The sequence below is a fragment of the Cyrtonyx montezumae genome, unplaced genomic scaffold (assembly GCF_038088225.1).
Source record: "Cyrtonyx montezumae isolate F1298 unplaced genomic scaffold, pur_monq_1.0 scaffold_11, whole genome shotgun sequence".
NCBI classification, from domain to species: Eukaryota; Metazoa; Chordata; class Aves; order Galliformes; family Odontophoridae; genus Cyrtonyx; species Cyrtonyx montezumae.
This window is the reverse complement of record NW_027071837.1, coordinates 11,654,447-11,674,069: the sequence shown is the minus strand read 5'-3', so window position 1 is coordinate 11,674,069 and position 19,623 is coordinate 11,654,447. Positions and strand designations below refer to the sequence as shown.

The 19,623-nt window shown below is 39.8% G+C and overlaps 1 protein-coding gene across 1 annotated transcript; it reads right to left on the bottom strand.

Annotated features, from left to right (window-relative positions):
* Positions 1-833: 833 nt before the first annotated feature.
* Positions 834-19,039, bottom strand: CHIC1 (cysteine rich hydrophobic domain 1). The gene is made up of 6 exons (XM_065729551.1): positions 18,845-19,039; positions 11,928-11,982; positions 5,372-5,527; positions 3,363-3,419; positions 3,122-3,181; positions 834-2,318 (listed from the first exon to the last, which is right to left on the bottom strand). The coding sequence occupies exons 1-6, from the start codon at positions 19,021-19,023 to the stop codon at positions 2,268-2,270; spliced, it is 558 nt and encodes a 185-aa protein (XP_065585623.1). The 5' UTR covers positions 19,024-19,039; the 3' UTR covers positions 834-2,267.
* Positions 19,040-19,623: the final 584 nt, after the last annotated feature.

The following is a 19,623-nucleotide window of genomic DNA, read 5'->3' as shown; positions in this document are numbered from 1 at the left end:
AAATATGATCATATAAAAGCAAAAATTAAGAACCTGCGGAGATTTCTCAAGTTCTTATACAAAAGCGAACAGTGAACAAAGTTATGGTATGACTGTAAGAAACTCCTATTGTTCCGTCCAGCTAAGCTCCCTTCACTTACACCACAAACTTATTTTTAAGGGAAATTAACTGTGCTATGTCAATTTTGCTTTTCACTGTTTCTTTCTGCCATTAAGTATTTTCTCTGCTTCCAGTTAGCACTCATCCTAAGAAAAATAAAATAAAAACAGAGAGAATACTTTTCATGGTTCTAGAACAGAAATCTGAATTGCAAGGTGTCGCTCACGTTAAATTAACACAACAATGCAGTTCATCCATTAGATTATATTACAACTGCAACTGATCAGTTAGTCATTACCAGTCTACTGGTCCAACTAACCTCTGCACTAACCACACAGATTTCAGACCCCGAAGCATTAATCTGAGATCAGGAACTACCGCAAGCGCTAGAGTCCAACACAGCTGTACACATAGAAGGGTGAAAGTAGATTCCAAGTAACAGCTTACATAGAACTGGCCTTCTGTAAACACTGTGCACTGGGTATCTGGCCCATTACAGCTATTAGAATGTAATGACTTTACTAATACTGTATGTTAATACAATATTGCACACTGAAGAGATGCAAATACATTCAGAGGAAGTTCTAAGACAGCCTGAAACTAAAAAGCAACCTGTGATGCTGCTGCAAGGAGTCAAGTCACTGCAAAGAAATACCTGCAGACTTTTATGATTATATTCATCACAATTACTGCAGATGATCAGTTACCTGGTTTTTTTGGGGGGTTCTTTTCCTCTCATATTTCTAGTTAGGAAGGGAGGAGAGGATACAGTGCACTGTTATTTGCTTATTTCTTTCATTTGCTATGAACAAATGGCCTTGCTTAGGCCAGGCATTACAGGAAGCTTTTCTACAGTCATTTCCCTTCCTGAAAATAGGCAAACAGGGAAGAGTCCAAAAATGCTTCTGAATTCCACAAGGTATTTGTGACTCTTCATGCTGTTCCTGAATACCAAAATATATACATAAGCCCATTCAACCGATCTACTTCCTCCCATCAGCACATTCTGAAATACTGCTCTGATTTTTTTTCCCCTCTGGAAGGGGATGTCATATCATTTAACTGTCAAAATGCTGAAGTACTATCATGCTATGAAAATATTCACTGTTACTTCAACTTTCATTTGTCTGTTGCAAACTCTTCTCATTAGTAATGACTCTCCCCAATTAAGAAACACACTTCTTCTTACTCTGAAAACAAAACAAAACACCCACAGAAACTGACTTTCAGATATCCCAAGTTTAAAAAGTGGGCTTTGGCATATTTTGCTAATAGCAGCTGCCATCTCGCCATAAATGTGATTTTTTCAAAAGATAATATTTAAGGTTCCCATTTCAGCTGCCACAAATAACACCTGAAATGTAACAGACAAAAAAAAAGAGAAATGCTTGCTACACATTTTTATCCATTTACTAAACAAAAGTGCAACGGAACCCTACACATCTGATAATATGTACAATCTCATTATGGCTTTACCAGAAAAACAGCATGTGAATGAGTCTATACAATCAGAGGGATGATAACAAGTGTAATGAATAAAACAATGTCAAACTGTTGGTAATAGAACAAGAGCTATATTACATTCTGTAAACCTTGGCATACCACACTTTACATTATGCAAAGAGTCAATATTTACAAGTCTATATTGGGTAAAATAATTAACTCCCTAACATAAATGATGATTTTGCAAAGTGCAGGACAAAACCAGTGCTGTTAATTTCAAGTCCTATGCAAGCAAGTGACACTAAAATCTTTACTACTAGATGCTTACCTGGACATTTCTACTGAGGGTTTATAGGATTGTGACATTTCTAATGAAATACAGGATGACACAGCATTAGAATGCATGTTTGAGGACAGCAAATGTAAAAATTAATAAGGCAGCATGCTCAGAAAGAGTTTAAGCAGCACTGATGTTAGATCCCTAGTGGCAACTATATCAGTTTTAGTTAATGTTAAAAATTCAGAGTGCAACACAGAAGCCTTATTTAACATTTAAAAAAAATGTGCAAATTGTTGTCAAACAAAAAGTAACATCTCAAGGAAGATACTCTACTGAAGAAATTTTTTTAAACCACAGCAAAGTAGACCATCTTCTTTCCAAAATCATCTACAAGGCACTAAGGGTAGAAAATGACAGGTAACATGAAAGACCAAATGCAGTTCCTCAGTCAGGTCGAAATATGGGATATTTTGGTAAGAACTCTATTAATATTACCTGTTGAAGAAGGGGAAAATACAAGAACAGAATACAGTAATCAGCAACTTGCAGTCTTCAGCATAACTTTGCATGCAACATTAGCTGGTCTGTAGGACTTGTTCAAGATTATTTTATAGGGGAATGTTATCCAAAGTAACAAAGAAGGTTCTGATTATTTTGAAACACACAGCTTATCAGGGCTTGGCTTTTTGGGGGTGATTTTCTGTCCTCTTTAAACCTAAGCAATCTTCATGTTTATACGTGAAAGTGGATGAAAGAATAGTAGGATAATAAAAATATTTAAAATACCACTTTCCTAAATGGACTGTCTTAGTTAAACCTTTATGGAATCAAGAGCCAGGAATAAAAATAAATAAAAATCAATGGTTGATAAAAAAAATAAACACAGAGTATTATAAAAATGCAGTATTTCTGTACCAAAATGTTGAATCAAAATAATCATAAATAGCAATAGAAAAGATGGGTAAGTGTTAAAGAGCTATGGACTGCTGTGAGAATCACAGTAGGGCACAAAGACCCAGTGGGCCTCCCTTGTTATCAGTTACTGATCAAACTATGTGCACCTACACTACAAAAACAGAATTGTTATGAATGGAAAACAAGTTCAGTGGTGACAGTTTCTCAGTTTTAACACATGACACAGCCACTCTTTAAAAATTGGCCTTCACAGGTGTATGTCAAACAGCTGCTGCTTCTTATGAGAGCTTATTCAGACAGGTGGGAGTCTGCTATATTAACAGATCTCACTATAAAGTCAAAGTAATGCTGAATACCAAATAAATATCAGAAATAATACTTACATATTCCATCATATTGCTAGTTTCGCATTTCCTTTTACTCAGCTTCCAGTGCAAACCAAGCTAAGAAAATAATTATCAGGGAATTAATGCATACCACAACATAATTTTGATAACTAATGTAGCAAGCATAAGCATTATCAAGTCATTAGGATCTGCAGCACTTCAGACGAGATTTAAAATCTTACAAAAAAAACATACTCTACTTAAAAGTGAAGAAAACAAGCACCCCAACTTTTCTTACCTTATGATATAGTCTGTTATTTTCCCATTCTAATAACTTCTGAATTGATCTTCTAGTCTGAAAAAATAAGTCAAAACTGTATTATGAATGTCTCAGTAGCAAGCCTCATCCAGAAGGATCTTACTATTGCACTTCTGGGTTAAGAATCACTTAAAATAAATTAGTTTTATAGAAGTAGAACCATGCAAAAGAAAAATTGTAAAAGGGAAGTTAAAGTGATAGGACTTCCGTTCCTCAGCATCAGAAAAAATAAATAAAAAAAAGCAGAACTCAGAACTGGACACACTCTGCTCTGTCTGCAAGCTCCCTTAAAAGATGGTCCAATTACAAACTTTGCTTTGATATTATAAATGGTTTACAATGAGCCTTACAGCTACAAAGAGCTTCCACAATACTTATAATATTTCACAAGATTATGGCAACCATTAACAAACAAAGGTGAAACCCTGGATAGAAGATACATCTGCTCCCTTATCTTATATCTATAAAGGAGATCTTACTTTGAGGAAAGCAACCCATTTCAAGAAGTAAGAAGGCATCTTACTGTGGGAGAAGGAAGTATTTTTAAAGTTAACTATTTTTTTCCCCTCTACTGTCACAGAAGAACCACTGTGACAACCTACTCTACTTCCTGCATGATGCTCCATGCAGGTATTTCTGATTTTATTCACAAACTTAACAATGGTAGGTGAGCTACACTACCTTATCAAAAAAAAATGCAAAGATATCCAGTCGTGAGTCAAAGACTCAATGATGGAGAATCCACTAACTTTGCAAATTATTCCAGTGATGAAGCTATCCCTCAGAGTTAAAAATTACATGTTGTTCTTTGCACAAATTGATTAAATTTCTGATTCCAGCCTTTGGATCTAGCCTTTTTTCCCCTAAATGAATATACACGGACTGGCTAGGACGTAGTTAAATTTGTTACAGCAGCCAGCACAGTGCTATGCTTTATATCTAATGGCTCATAGTGATGGTTGCACACCAGTGCTGCAGCTCTGGCTGAACAGTGCTTGCACAGTATCAGGGACATCTGTTTCTAACTCTACCTCCCTCTGGGGTGGGCAGGAGGTTGAAACAGCTGCTCCAGCTTGACCAAAGGGCTACATGACACCATGCTCAGCAACAAAACTGGGGCTATCAGGGCCCAGAGAGAGGCTGAGCATCACCCTGCTGGTGGCAGACGGAACGATTTGTTTTTGCATCTCTTGGGTTTTCCTCCTCTTTTTTTCATTCACTTGTCAAACCGTTTTTATCTTGACCTGAGTTTCTCATGCTTTTGCTTTTCAAAGTCTGTCCTGGCCTGCTGAAGACTAAGAGAGCAAAGGGCTGCTGTATGCTCAGGTACTGGCTGGTTCAACCCTCCAGAGATGAAGAACAACCTTGTACTTTTGATTCTTAGAGTGACCAAATCACATATATATTCACATACATACATATTTATATATTTAAGAATTATATTAATGCCACAGCCTCACATGGGCATTTATTTTTTCAATAATGAATAATAAATTTAAATATTTAATATCCCTATGCTTGTCTTTAATAGAAATAACACAAAGCATGACAAATAAGTAACAGTTCAAAAACATTATGGTATCTATTAGAGATAATAATAATAAAATTTATTTGCTTGCAAATCTTCGTGGGAGAAAAGGGAAGAGGAATAGAAATACTTACTCTAGTGAGAGTCAGCACTCACTAATTCCATTTTCAGAACTTTAGAAATCCTGGAAATGTTGGTTCTCCTATGTAACACCTTGTTCTTTTAACTGCAGTAAGATTAGCTATGTCCTTGACTGTCAATTCAATTGGTAATTTGGTATAGTTTGCTTCATTAAGAAGTGTTTTTTTCTATTTTCTAAAGAGTGGAAAATGGAATTTGGTTTTGAATGTAAGTGAGATAAATAAAAGGGTTTTGGAATGGAGATGATGCTATGCAACATTATTTAATGCTACGAGCAATTGCAAAACAAGAGAATAAGACAAACAAAAAACGTACTTACTCTTTTGTTAAGACACACTACAGGCCACAGGCTACAGCCCAGCGTGCAGCAGCAGCACAGACAGCCACAAATCAGCCATTTTACATTCACAGGAAGATTCTTTCTTAAACAGGTATTCACACGACTGATGCTGGTCTTGAATTCTTCTGGGGCAACCTGCAACAGAAGTGCTGAACTTCAGTGGAATGCCATTACAGATGTATTTTCTCAAGAATTACCTTTACAGATTAAAATGTAAATGAAACATAATTCCATTATGCAACATGACTCCATCATCCCAAACACCAGTCACACAGGGAGCGTGAAAAGTCATTTTCCTGTAACAAATTCATTTATGGTGCATGCTTTGCAAAAATTTGTGTTAAAAAACTCAATGCAGCTTAGATGAACAGCTTCATCCATATTTATTACACCACAGATCAATAGACTTGATAACAGAGTGGTCGCTAACAAGGCTAAGAAGTGGAACAGCTGTGCAACACCTTGGCTATGCTGACCACTAAAAAAAAAAAAAGAAAGAAAATGAAATTAGAAAAAAAAAAAGAATGAAGGCTATCATGTTTCCCAGGGAACAAGGAATAATAGGCTGTTACTTCAGAGTAAAAACATTGTTGTGTGTCACATTTAAAAAGACGGATATGTCCAAATTACTTTCATCCCAACTCTACACTGTGCCTGGGTGAGGGTGGACTGCCATCCACAAACCAGCTCCTGACACAGCCCACACAATCAAGAGGCTGCAACTTCTTTCTGTGACTCCTTCCTAAGCCAGGAAGGCCAGAAAGACAGGGAGTGGATTACATCCAATGCTATGAAATGCATCTTGTACATGATTTTCGGTAAGGCCTAGCTGTTGAAACTATTTCTTTAAGTACATTCAGCTCACTATTTCCTAAAGTAATATTTCCTATATGTGAGCACTTGCCTACTCACGTACTCCAAGCCCACCATCTCTCTGCAGTACCTAAACAACAAGTAGGGATCCATTCATTATCTAACAGCTAACGTGACCGCAGGATGGCACTCCTAACTGTAACACAGCCCAGAGTTGGGCACACAAAGCAGAACAGTGAGATCCAACTTCAACAGACTCCAACAGCCAGGTATAACAACTCCAAAATAATGATAAAAAAATCCTTCCTTGCTACTTGCCATGTTGAAGAACTGCCTAGAACTGGTCGACATGCAGTTATTAAACTCCTACATAAGCCTTCCAACCACCAGCCTGACTCTTCATTTGATTCCACAAACAAGGAGGGAAAAAAAAAAGCATTAACTGGCAGTGCCTCCTTGCTCTGAAGAGGTGAATTCAGCAGCCAGGAAGTGGCAACAACCTGGTTCTGCCACCTCCACCTATCACAAGAGCTAACTTGATTAAAGCATGGCAGGAAAGGGAGTAAATGCACAGAGCATCTGTTTCCTGGCCATTCAGATCACCACGCAGTACACAGTCAGAGGTCATCTGGATCTGTACACTAGCCAGACCTACAGTTAGCATCAGTTAATGCTGTGATTATTTTATAGCAGGAATGAATAACTACACAACAACCACTTATTCTGCAATTATACAGACTACCTTTCTTTCCTCAGTATGGAAAGACCTTCTTGTACACCTTTCTACATATACAAACAAAGCAAGTCCAAAAATTTTCTTTAGACTATGTGGCACATCAGCACTTAAATGTATTTTGTAACAAATATCCCAGATAAATAAATAAACAAACTGAACAAAAGAAACAGTAGTGGGATGTTTTTAGCGAACAAGAGAAAAAAAATACTCTGCGACGTGGAACATTAGCCTGTACTTTCAAGCACTTGAAACAGAAGGCTCTGCAGATCTCTGCCAGTGGCAGCTCTTATATTTAGGAAATCTCAAACCTTTGATGCATGTGAGTAAGACCACTTCATATTCACTCTGGGAGCAAGATTGGCAGTGAAGTATACAAGACTGGCTGTACACTGTGTGTGTAACAGCAGTACAGGAGTTGAGCTTCTGCAATCAGATTTGATTCAAAGTGAATCGAACTCACATGCACGAACACACCAGAGTTCACAATGCCTAAGGAAGTTCACATGCAAATATGTTCTTAGCAGTCATATATACAAAAATGACACCATCTTCAGTAAGTCTTTTGAAATTTGTACATGTATCATCCTATCTATTTATTTGAAAGGTAGTAACATATTTTTCTTTACCCCATTAGTACTTGTGTTATGAAGTCCACTAAGGATAGATAATGGCTCCTTACGTACCACTCACAAAGCTAGCAGCACACCTCACCCCCAGACACAGCTGTACAAACCTACACAGGATCTACAGTCTAGAGTTCTGTATATCACAAACAAATTTTATAATCAAAATTGACATCATCCAACACAAAAAAGAGGTCAACTACATTCTTTGACCACTGGTCTCATCATCAAGTAGCATGATGCTGCATTACAAGAACAACACTGAAATGCTGTCTTGAGCACAGCACTGCACACAGCTAAACTAGAAACCAGCTCTGGGTGCCATCAACAAACACAGATTTCTACTTCAGCTATTTTCATATTAGCACAGCACTGCTACTACCTGCTAATGCAACAACTACTTCTATAAAGGTGTATCTCTTAACTGCAACACAAGATGAAATTACTGAAGACTGCTTCAGCTAACCCAACCTGCTGGATGCATTTCCCCATTTCAGAAGGCTGATTGTGAAAAATACTTCCGTTAGTGACTTCATTTGAAGCTAAACTAATCAGCAACCAAGATAAGCCTCATTCTGTGACAAAGAGAAGCAAAGCCAGTTCGCCCCTCTCAGTTTATAGCTCAGTCTTGTTACAGTGACAAAGAACGAAATATCCATAAATAAAACAACACTCTTCTTATTTTATTCTAGAATCATTCTCTTACTAAACAGTCACAAAAGAATTTTGCTGACTTTTGGACATAATTTTAAATCTTGCCTTTCTTGAAGATAAAGATACAGAAAGGTTAAAAGAAAAAGCCTAAGTATTTAAAACAAACAATAAAGAGCAGCTCCTGAGCAAAGAAAGCTCACTAACAGCCTGGTTTAGAGCAACTCTGGAACGTCACTTGTAGAATTTCTGAGACTTGAAAAGAATGAAATAAACACATTGCTCCTGGCTGTGCAGTACACCTTGTAAAGAGACACTGGTTCCTTTTAGGTCTCCAAGGGAAAAAAGACATAAAAGGGAAGGAGGGAGTGTTATAATATTTTACAACAGGATGTAAGAGAATCTGCAAACACAGGAAGAGAGCAAGTACAGCCCAGCAGGCCTGATCTTTCTCCTTCAATCACGATCACAAACCCTATCAATCACACACTGCAATGGGATCACAACAGCAAGAGCACATTTTATGGCTTCCATTTCCCTGCACTGCACAGTAATCTCTGCGTGAGACCCTGACTGTTTTAAGTTTGGGGCAGGAAACTCCACTTCTTTCTTAAGGCTCACTGGCTCCACCATTTTCTTGTCACCTGGAGCACTGCTCTCCATTAACAATTCCTCATGAAAGTATTGTTTTTAAAGTCGGGTTGAAAAATCATGGCAGCCAAGGAACCACCCAAACTTTTAGCAGTTGAAGGTCTACATCATTTCAGAATAGTTACCAACACAGCTATTTTAAAACCCATTTTAAACGTCTGTTTTAAAAGAATTAATAACCCTATATGACCTATATGACCATAGCACACAGAATTTGAATTTATATCCAGAATTTAAATTTAAGCCAATTACTACAAGTTAATTACTGCCCATTTATTTTGTAAATCAGACCTTTTCTTGCAAAATTTTGTTGAAAAGTTCCCCAAAAGCTAAGCCCTGTATTTATACACTGGCTGATACTTGCTTCTTATCCTGCAAGATAAACATTAAGCCAATTGTGTTGAATTAACCAGACCCAATATCTGACCTAACTGATATCTTTGTTATTGTTTTATTGTCTATGTTATTTCCTCAAACATAAGCAACTACTTAAATATTTAAGATGTGCTCGCACGCAGCTTAGCTCTAAGCTAACTTACAGCAACTGAGAATCTGCAGAAATGAGGAGGAAGGAGAAGATGGATAAAAAAGACTATTCCATATCAAAAAGATAACAAAGAACGAAATTAGTGCAAGGTTTATCATAGTAATTATGTAGATGAAAACCAAACTGAGGATCAGGAAACTTAAGTAAATTCCCATGGGCTACACAGGAGCATAAATCTAAAAAGTTAGTGTGTTCATCCTCTGTTTAAAAACCAAAATCCTCATTCTGAATTTCTTAGAAGAAAAACAGTATAACAGAGAAGTCCATCAGAGCCACGTAACGGCTTCATCTTTTACACTGCATTAGCAGGGGAATTATATTATTACTATCAATTCACAGTGGACAACCAAGTAATTAAACTTAACATTACATGGACATTCTCCCAGTATGAAAACCATCACTATGTATTAATGCAGTCTTTACAGTATATTTTTTAATATAAAATTGTTAATACAAACAGCCACCACACTATTCATAGATGGATTTCATAAAAAGTAAAAAAGTAAAGATCTTCAAGAAAAATAAAAGATATTTAAAATAAAAAAGATTTTAAAAATAAAAGTATCACATCAGTAGACCACAATGCCTGCTGTGAATTATTAATCAGGGTATTTGAAGAACACTTACTGGAAAAATCTGACTTTTCGTTTTCAGCAGCGGTAAATGTGACGGACTGCCATAACCAGAGGAAGAAGCAGATTATTCATTTGTGGCAATTTATGAAAGTATTAAAAACCCAACAAGCCACAGCTATCACCTTTCACAAAAGCGTGTGGCAAGCATTAAGAAGCATTTGTTTACTATCTATTTTGATTGGTGAAAGTTGAAAGTCATCTTCCTCGAAACCTATCAACCCACATGTGGAAAAAAAAGAGTAACTGGATTATCAACATTCTCAACATAAGCAGTGTATCTATAGACACCAAGTTGACACTCAGGTGACTTACGCTGTTACTGGTTCAATCTATAGAATAAGAAAGTTATTTAGAAGTTTAATTTAATGAAGTTTAGTTTAATGAAGTTTAATTTAAACTTCTGCTCCTGTAAGCTTAGATCCTGTGGTAAAATAAGTTTCTCACTGTTTACTTAACAACAATAATACAATCATGTGGGAAATGTGATAATAATTAATTATTAATTATGATAATTAATGCATGTATTAAAAAGAATACATTTTTGGGGGGTAAAGTTTTATTTTTTTATATTTTCTATAGGCTTACTTACAGAAAACTACCACTTAATTAAAAGAACAAAACTCTTTCCAAAAAGCATTCCATGGCTGTTCAGTGATCTGAAAGAACTTTACAGAAAATAAACTTCAGACATGCAAAGCAGTGAGATGCAAGCTGTGCTATCATCAGCCTGTGCATCAGGCACTGTTAAGTCAACAAGCTTTCCCTTTTGCCTAGTGAGGTCCTGAAACAAGTCCAGACTTTACATGTCATCTTTTAACAAGCACATCAGCAGCTTGTCCAGCCAATGAGTGGACTGCTATCAAAAATGCAGGACAAATTCACCACAAGCGTCTTATTCATTATGCTTGGAGATAAAAATGAAGGAGAAAAACCCCAGATGGGTTTGGCAGAACCAGGATGCCATCAGAGGGGGGAAACTTCAACAAGCTCTAGCTGCAAGAGACTGGGAGGCTGCAGCTGCATGGGATATCCTTAGAGAAAGCAGCAAGAGCCAAGTACCTTTTTCTCACAAATTCTGGAAGTGATATGCAAGGGGACAACAAAATGAAGCACAGGAAAAGCACTGTACACTAAAATAGCTGAATGAAAAAAAAAACTGGAGAAAAAAAAGTCTAAAATACAACAAAAAACCAACCAAGCAAAAAAAAAAACCACAAAAAAAAACCAACAGAATTATGGAAAGAATTTAAAATAGTCAAGAAGTTTGCTACAAGTTTTCATTAATAAATAGCTACAAATGAATATTTACTAAATTGCATTTAGCAACACGACTCCAGAGAAATGATGAGACTTGTCACAGCAAATTTGCAGAATGACACAACTGCTGTATTTCAGAGAATGTTCTAAATAAACCTACTTAACTTACAGACTTGAGACCAGATTTTATTCCTTTTAGCTTCAGATAAAATTCTCTTCTTCAGATAAAGTCCAAAAATAAACTCAGGACTTGACAGACATACTGAAAAATGAGGTCTAGTACCTGAAATAGTTTAATTTGCACAGAAAGTAGCACAAACTGCAGGCACCTATGAAGCAAGGGTGAGCAAGTCTAACTTTTACGCAGACTGCCTACATGAGAACAGTACCACAGTGTGCTCAGAATTGTCAGTAATGACTACAATCATTGCAAACTATCTTTTCTGTAGGGACTGGTCATCAACCAGCTATTTCGTACAGGACAGAGTTAATTTAGCAGCCTTCAGTGCAGTGCTGGCCTGCAAGCAGTTCTGTTGGATTCATAGGCACATATTTGTAACACAAAAACCACTGGAGGCACTGGAGCTTGCCATTGAAAAGAACAGTTTAATCTCACACTTACCTTCCCTGTCAGAACAGAGGGAAATTCTGTATCAAACTTGTTGCTCAAGCCAAACCTTAAAAACAAAAGAGACAAACAAAATATATTCCACCTAACTTACTTTGTTTCCCTTAATAAAAAATGCAATAGATCTTTTTTTTTTTTTAAAAAAAAAGGAAAACTATTTCTTTTGCCTTTACACGTACAAAATTTTACAAGCTTTCAATCTATTTTTATATAAGCTCTTCTGTATTACTCAAAAGACTGAAAGAGAAATACAGCTTGTTGCCTTAGTTCAATACCTTTAAGCCACTAAAAGCAGAAAAAATATTTTACAATTGGATAGTGATAAGTTTCAATGGTTTCTTTTTTAAAGAAAAAACAAAATCCTGCAATCAGATGCTCATCCTTTTATTGCTGTTTTTCTTACTCATGCAATTTATTCACATGCAACAGATAAAGCTGCTTATAAGGAAACCATTCATCACACTGGAAAATTTATAATCATACAATCTTTAAAAACTGCTTTGATCTGAATTAAACTATCTCATGTAAAATATGTAAGGGCCCACACAGAGTGGTTTCAAGCAACTACAAACTTTAGAAACTGTCTTAGCTAACATGGTGCCTAATGGCTCCTGTCAGTGCAGCCTTTTTATTTAGCAAGAAACAAGTGTTCGTTACAACCAGCAGAGCCTGCAGGCAGGAAGGTGTTTTCCAGAATTGAGATGCTTTGCTTGAAAGCCCATGTTGCTCCAAGCTCCAAACCTACTGAACCAATTGCCGATGTCAAGAAGCTACTTGTGTAGGTCAGTAGGAAACAGCACAGCTGACATTACTGTATCTAAAGCATGCAGATAGGAAAGATGTTAACTAAACTCTGAGCCCACTAGTTTCTGTAAAATAAAATATTATGACCTTCTGTTCCCTCCATCTCATTTGAATTCTAACCTTTGCAATTCAGTAATGAAACAACAGCAATTGGTCCCTCAGCTCCACTGGCTCTATTCAAAGGAAGCTTCCTACAAAGCTTGTAAAGTTAAATACACCGCACACCAAGTTCTGACAGCCCTGATAAACCATTTCCTGAATATTTTTGTTCAAACAGAAAACAAAAGAATCACAGCCAAGAAGAAGAGCACGGATATTTGGTATTGTAATATTTACCATAGAAACAAACCCTTCTGGGCAGAGAGCATTCCTCTGAACCGACACTCAAGTGCTCTTTGCTGGTCACCAGGATGAACACTGACACTGCCCAAGCAGTCCCCTACCACTACACAACACGTAGCCCACGAGCACCCAGAAATAATTCAGTTACCCAAACCCAGCCATGGCACTTGCTTAGCAGTACAAACAAGTGAAAAATAAAGCTGAAGGATGAGAGGGGCATAAATATCTGTGCTGTCCTCAGAAATCCAGTGAGTTAATCAAAATGTTTGTCAGCAATACTAGTGACATCAAGCTCTTCAATTGCTTTCAATTTAAGTCAGAGCCTTGGCACCTGCAAGAACTACGTTAGCACACTATTTGTATAAGTATTACAAAACCACCAGAGATCAGACCTTCACTGAGGTGCCTGTCAACCTTTGCCTCTTCAGCCATCCTAAGCGCTATGACCAATTGCCACTTGTTTGTGTTTCCTTCAACGTACTTTCACTGGAAATTTTCTAGAGGTGAATGTGAGTGAATGGAACAGCAGCACAGCATGAGCTACAGCACATCTGAGTCAACTGGAAAACCATGATGCTAGATTACTGCTATAAATGCAAAAAATAAACACAATGTGATTTTAAGCAAACGAAGAGGCAACTGATACAAACTTATTTTCATTTTCTGACAATGTAACCTGCAGACCAGTCTCCCCATTTTGTAGCTTGTCTTTTTTAAAATGAAATCTTCCAAGTAAGTTGGTCTTTTCAGTTTTAAAAAGAACCACAACCACCAACAACAACAAAAAGAAAAGACTAACAGCCCCACAAAGCACATATGTCAGCCTGTTGAGAAAAATGGACTTCTATTGAGAAAATGTATGAAATGATCACAGAGCTTTAGCAACCAAGCAATGTAATTAACTCATCATAAATTAATTACTGGAAAGCAGGGCTATAGAGATGGGGAAGGGCCTGGAGGGCACCGTGTGTGAGGAGTGGTTGAGGTCCCTGAGTCTACTGGGCCCAGAGCAGAGCCCTCATGGCAGCTGCAGCTCCTCACCGGGTGCAGAGGGCAGTGCTGAGCTCTGTGACAGTGACAGGGCCTGAGGGAACTGCATGGAGCTGCATCAGGGGATTGGGGGGAGGGTCAGGGAACGGGTCTGCTCCAGGGGAGTGGGCAAGGCATATCCACAGGGCAGTGGGCACGGCCCTGAGCTGACAGAGTTCAAGAAGCATCCAGACAAAACTCTCAGATATAGGGTTTGATTTTTGGGTGGTCCTTTGTGGAGCCAGGGGTTGGACTTCATGATCCTTATGGGATCCTTCTAACTCAGGATGTTTCATGATGCTTTGGAAGCTCTGTAGAATTATTTACCCACATCACAGACTAAAATTACACTCACTTGTGCCAAAGACCCACCTAGATCAGAAAACTGATTCTCACCACAGCCAGTAGAAGATGCCTAAGGAACAGCAGAAGGAAAATGCCCACAAACTTTATGTACTATTGCCCCAGAATACTCTTCAAACCTTCAACAGTTTGCAGTTCAAAAACTTCCTGAGCCATAGGCAGCATCTTTCATCTCACTGGTCGCATCTACTTGTTAAAATTCCCATTGTACTACCAATTTCCCAAAAAAATAAAACAAATGAGTGCTTTTTGCTTTAGAACTGTTACAAACATAACAATATCACAGCGTACGTTACTGGGTTAAATCTGAAGGCAGACAATGTCTTGAAACAGATTTAGAAAACCAGAACTTTTATTAGTTGTGATAACAGTCCACTCAGATTTAACATGACAGAAACACATCTGTTTTACAGTGACACTCACATATGGCTAACAGAGCACCAGAGGCCTCAGCTACAGTGCAAACACAACTATGCCACACTGCAGCACTACGGCCTTCAGCAGTATCACTGAGACATGTGCAGAGGTCGTGCAGCCATCCTCCCAATGCACTGCCATGGAGTTCAGAAAGACTAAGCTCTTATTAGATGGGTAGAAGATTCAAGAAAAAAATAGTATTGAAAATAAATATTTTCAAAGAGTATTGAAGCTTTATTAAAAACTTCATGTAAAAAAAGGTTAACATCTGAACTTTTAATTAAGAAATAGTCTAGACCTTCTCAAATAGGTCATAGCAATAATTGATCTAACGTGATTTTGCCTTCACTGCTTTGTAAAATCCTGTGTGCTTTAAAAATAGCTATGCAAAATTAACTGCAGTATCAGCCAGCTCAATTATTTAAAACATCAGTTGGTGGCCACTTATTTCTGAGCACTTTCATTGGGTCCTCAGTGTAAAGTGTGCAAGGTCTAACACTCAGAAATTCACATCAATTCACTCACACACTTCAGCTGGAATTTTCTCTCTGGATGACATACCTCTATGAGCAAGGAGCCATTGCCTAACAGGCATCAACACTGGAACAGAACAAGGATGACCTCAATTTCTTTTCCCTTGTTTTAATGTATGACATAGCAGAAGCCCCATCATTTCATTTTCCCCATTTGCAAAGTGGAGGGAATGCAACTTCTCAGAGGCAGTTTAGTAAATAACAGCTCATACATTAAAGCCTGAAAGGAAAGTTCTGAATCATCATCTGCAAATCCTAGCTGCAACAGGGATCACATTATAGATTTCTTTACAAAGCATTACCAGAAGCAAGGTTGCCTGTCCCCAGATCTGCAACAGAAACATTCTGGAAAGCAGTTATATCTAGAACAGTCATATTTACAGACTCTTGAACTTTTTCCTTTTGACTTCAATAGTCCTTCATTCTTGTTTATCCTACTACTGTATTTATAGATAGTAAACAGTCTTACAAGACCATGTAAGCTAAAGCTATTCAGTCGACTCTCCCATGACAGGTTCTCTAGTGTCCTTTCTGCATGGCTCCCTTCCCCACACCTAATCCAGCCTAAGGTTAACCTACCTGGAACAGATGAACTCAGATATCCAGATGCCTCCTCTGTAGAGGCACCACATCAGTTTGTCCAACGTCACTGAATAAAGAAGACATTCATAAAGAGCCCTGAGCTGAAATTTCTTTCTAGTCTATGATCCTTTCCTATGAAGCCAGCAGAACTACTAAAGGGCTTCCTTCCTCATGCATAATGTTTTGAGGAACTAACTTTTTGATAACTAGTGGTAGGCTGAGGTCATTTGCTATTTTAAATACATAAAGGATGCGTAGATGGGACTAAGAAAAGATAACCAAATATCCCCTTTCTTACAACTGTGAACACCTGTCCTTTCCCTGCCTTGCCCAGTTCCTGACAACACACTTTTCATTGGCACCTGCATCGTGTGTCCCTTGGGCTCTACTAAAGGAAACATCACGGAAGTGCAAAAGTTAACTTATACCCAACACTATAAAGTTTGCAGACCTAAGCAGGAATCAAAAGCAGAATGCTATGGGCAAAAAGAGGCTCAATGTCTTATTTCACTGCCTCGTGTAAGTCAGCATGTCTAAAAACAAACTCCCCAGTTAAGAGTTCATTTCATGCTGTGTTTCTGAAAGTTACTGCTGTTGCTTTAACTCAGTCTTCACTAAAAATGTTATTCTGAGATTCTTGAATACATCAGAGTAACACTAATTATGTATGAAACAGCAAATTCCCTTACATGGAATTCTAGAAGCAAAAAAAAAAAAATAGACATTCACCAAGTTGTAGTAATTGCACTAAAATTCTAAAGCTTACTTAAAACTATGATGGCTAGTTAAACTTTTCTAAAATGAGAATCTTCTGGAGTGCGTGTTGAACAAGATGAGCATAAACTCTGCTACCTGCATTCATACACACTAGTTCAGAGATGAAACAAATACAATGTATACAATCATTTTACCATGCACAGGGGTGAAAGGTTAGCAAAAATAGAAAAAGCAAGATCCCGCTAAAAAGATTCCTGGAATTTACCATTAGTACAGCTGGACACTGCAGGGTAACTCTGTTAGGGTCAGCCACGCACTGACAAAGGTCATAACAACTCTCATGCAAGAAAATAGCACGTAGTTTAAATCTACTAATCTGGAAGTGTTTGAGAGGGCTGTACATGAAAAACTGGACCAGAAAATGAACCTAGGGTTAGAGGATATCCTTTGCTATGTAAGTATCCAAGCAGGCCAGCATCAGGAGAGGAACAGAAAATATGTGAAACAAAATAATAGATGGTTTGTTTTAAAACTGAATGCTCTTCTTTATTCTCCTTTTTTTTTTTTAGTTAAATTGAGTGTGCGTTTCTGATGTCTGTCAGGACAGTTTTTATTAGCAACATTCCAGACAGGTTCAGAAAACAAACACAAGTTTTAGGGCATGACATGTCTCACTTCAGTAACTAGAGCAGGCTCCTTCTGAAGCCAGCTGACTGCAAAAGATGCAGCATCTGTGTGATCAGAACGCAACAGAATTTCAGAGCTGATGCACACTAATAATCAGAAAATCTACAGGAAGCAAAACATTGCCCCATTTATTAAAGAGGTTAGGATTGTTTATTACAGTGTCCAGAGCCTATTTGCATTTCATCAGTAACATCCACTAACAGTTCCTATTAGTATAGAAGGATTTTGAGGAACTGTCATTAATGGATAAAAGAAAAGCCGTTTAGTACCACCAGACAGGTGTAGTTATTACAGGAAGGAAGGTGGCAGGAGTGGAAGAGAGGGAAAATAAGGTAGGTGGGAATTCAGGCCAGGTACTTTCATGGGCAGTATTCTAGCTCACTATTCCCACATCATTTACTACTATTTCTTTTGATGTGGACATCACTAGCTGACAATGCTTGGAGGGGTTCCTGCCTATCCCCAAAAGATGCTGGAGCCACGAAGGAACCTTAAGGAACATTGGTACACTGAAAGCTTCACAGCAGACAAAGCAAAGTGTGCAATGTTTTTTCCAGTTCCGTGCTTAAAAACAGATAGCTAATGAAGCAGGTATATGCTACTCTAGTCATTTCACTTAAGCTATATCCCTCCTTCAGTCAGGCCACATGCTGCACGGGGTCAGGACAGCAGGCACACTGCGGTGCAGCGGAGCAGCCACCCATGGCACCAGCTCAGCAAACTGCTTCAGACTTACATGGCGGACACAGCAACTCCAACATTAGTTCTCCTAGGATGAGAGCCTTCCCCACCCAGTGCTTTTGCTGCAGAAAGCTAGATCACACTGCACCTATTCACAGAGAGAAACGTGTGTTCTTATATGCAATCCAGACAGAACCAAAGCAACACAAGCCTGATGGATCCCTGCATTATGGAAGTTTCAATACCTCCCTCCTCGTTACGTAAACCAGCACAATCACCAACAACTTGGCACAGGTGCACTCTGTTGCGCTAAATCATCACTTGCTGGAGTGGGGATACTAAGAAAGCAAAACCAAACGGACACTCCACATTTACGCCGCAGCTCGCTCTAACGGGCAGCAAACAGTGCGCCTCGCGGTGCACTGCAGCGAGGAAAACGCTTAAACTGAGCACAACTGAGAAGGAAGTTTGGGGTCGGCAGATGACAGCGTGGCCGCGTGTGCATACCCTCCCCCCCACCCCAGCAGCGCCGTGCCAGAGCCCGCAGCGCTGAGGCCACGAGGGACAGCGGCTCAGCGCACCCTGGGCCGCCACGGCCGCGGCGGGACCTCAACGCCCGCCGCTCGCTCACCTGCGGCACTGCTCCGAGCTGCGGCAGCCAGCTGTGGGCCGGCACCTTCCCCGTGAGCAGCCGGCACGCCGCCCCTCACAGCCCCGCAGCTCCGTCCCTCCCGCCCCGCCGCCCCCACTCCTTACACGGTGATGTGCCCGGCGCCCCGCACCACTACGGGATCCGGCGCGTCGCGGGGCCGCGGCAGCTCCTGGCTCCGCACCACGGGCTCGGACTCCTCCTCCTCTCCCTCTTCTTCCTCCTCCTCCTCCTCCAGCTCATAGATCGTGTCAAAATCCGCCATGTTGGGGAGCAGCACACTCATCTCAACCCCACCCCCGGCGCGGCCCCGCCGCGCGCCTGCGCAGTCCGCCGGGAGGGGGCGGAGCGCCGCGCGCCAGGGGCGGGAAGAGGGGGTTGCGCACGCGTACTGCGTGCGAGGGTGCGCGTGGACGGGTTTCTTCTCGCTGCGGTCGCAGGTTCTGGCTCCTCTTCCCTTCCCGCCCTTTTTAGGGGCGCGAGGCGCTGCTGAGGGAGGCAGCCCTCGGTCGCGCTGTGCCGGCCTCCGACTCCTGCCTCGAGTGTGCTTCTGCAGGGCTTTTCTGAGTAAAATCAACCGAGCACAGACCCCTTCCTCCTGCCCCTTCGCTCTCAGCTGCTCGCTCACCCGCTGCTTCCTCGCAGGTTTGTTGGTAGAGAGCTGCGTGGGGCTGAGGTGCAGCGGGCTGAGCTCTGTGGGCTTCCTATCATTTTGGTAATTGGTTCCCCATGCAGAATAACGGTGCCCTCGTGAGGAGGAGCCCCGAAGCTGGGCAGGGCCCTCAGGAGGCTGCGTGCGCTGGAGCTGTAACAGTGAGCCTGCAGGCAGGCGCGCAGCCCTGCAGGTGCGTTTGTGTCATTGGTGCCGGTGCTGCAAACTGAGGCG

What these genes read in the sequence shown, in the direction of transcription:
- CHIC1 (XM_065729551.1), bottom strand. Translation starts at nt 19,023, where the DNA reads ATGAGTGTGCTGCTCCCCAACATGGCGGATTTTGACACGATCTATGAG. An exon ending in GGCGCCGGGCACATCACCGT is followed by an intron (nt 11,983 to 18,844) that starts GTAAGGAGTGGG and finishes TTTGTTTTTAAG; the next exon opens with GTTTGGCTTGAGCAACAAGT. An exon ending in ATAACAGACTATATCATAAG is followed by an intron (nt 3,182 to 3,362) that starts GTAAGAAAAGTT and finishes TTATTTTCTTAG; the next exon opens with CTTGGTTTGCACTGGAAGCT.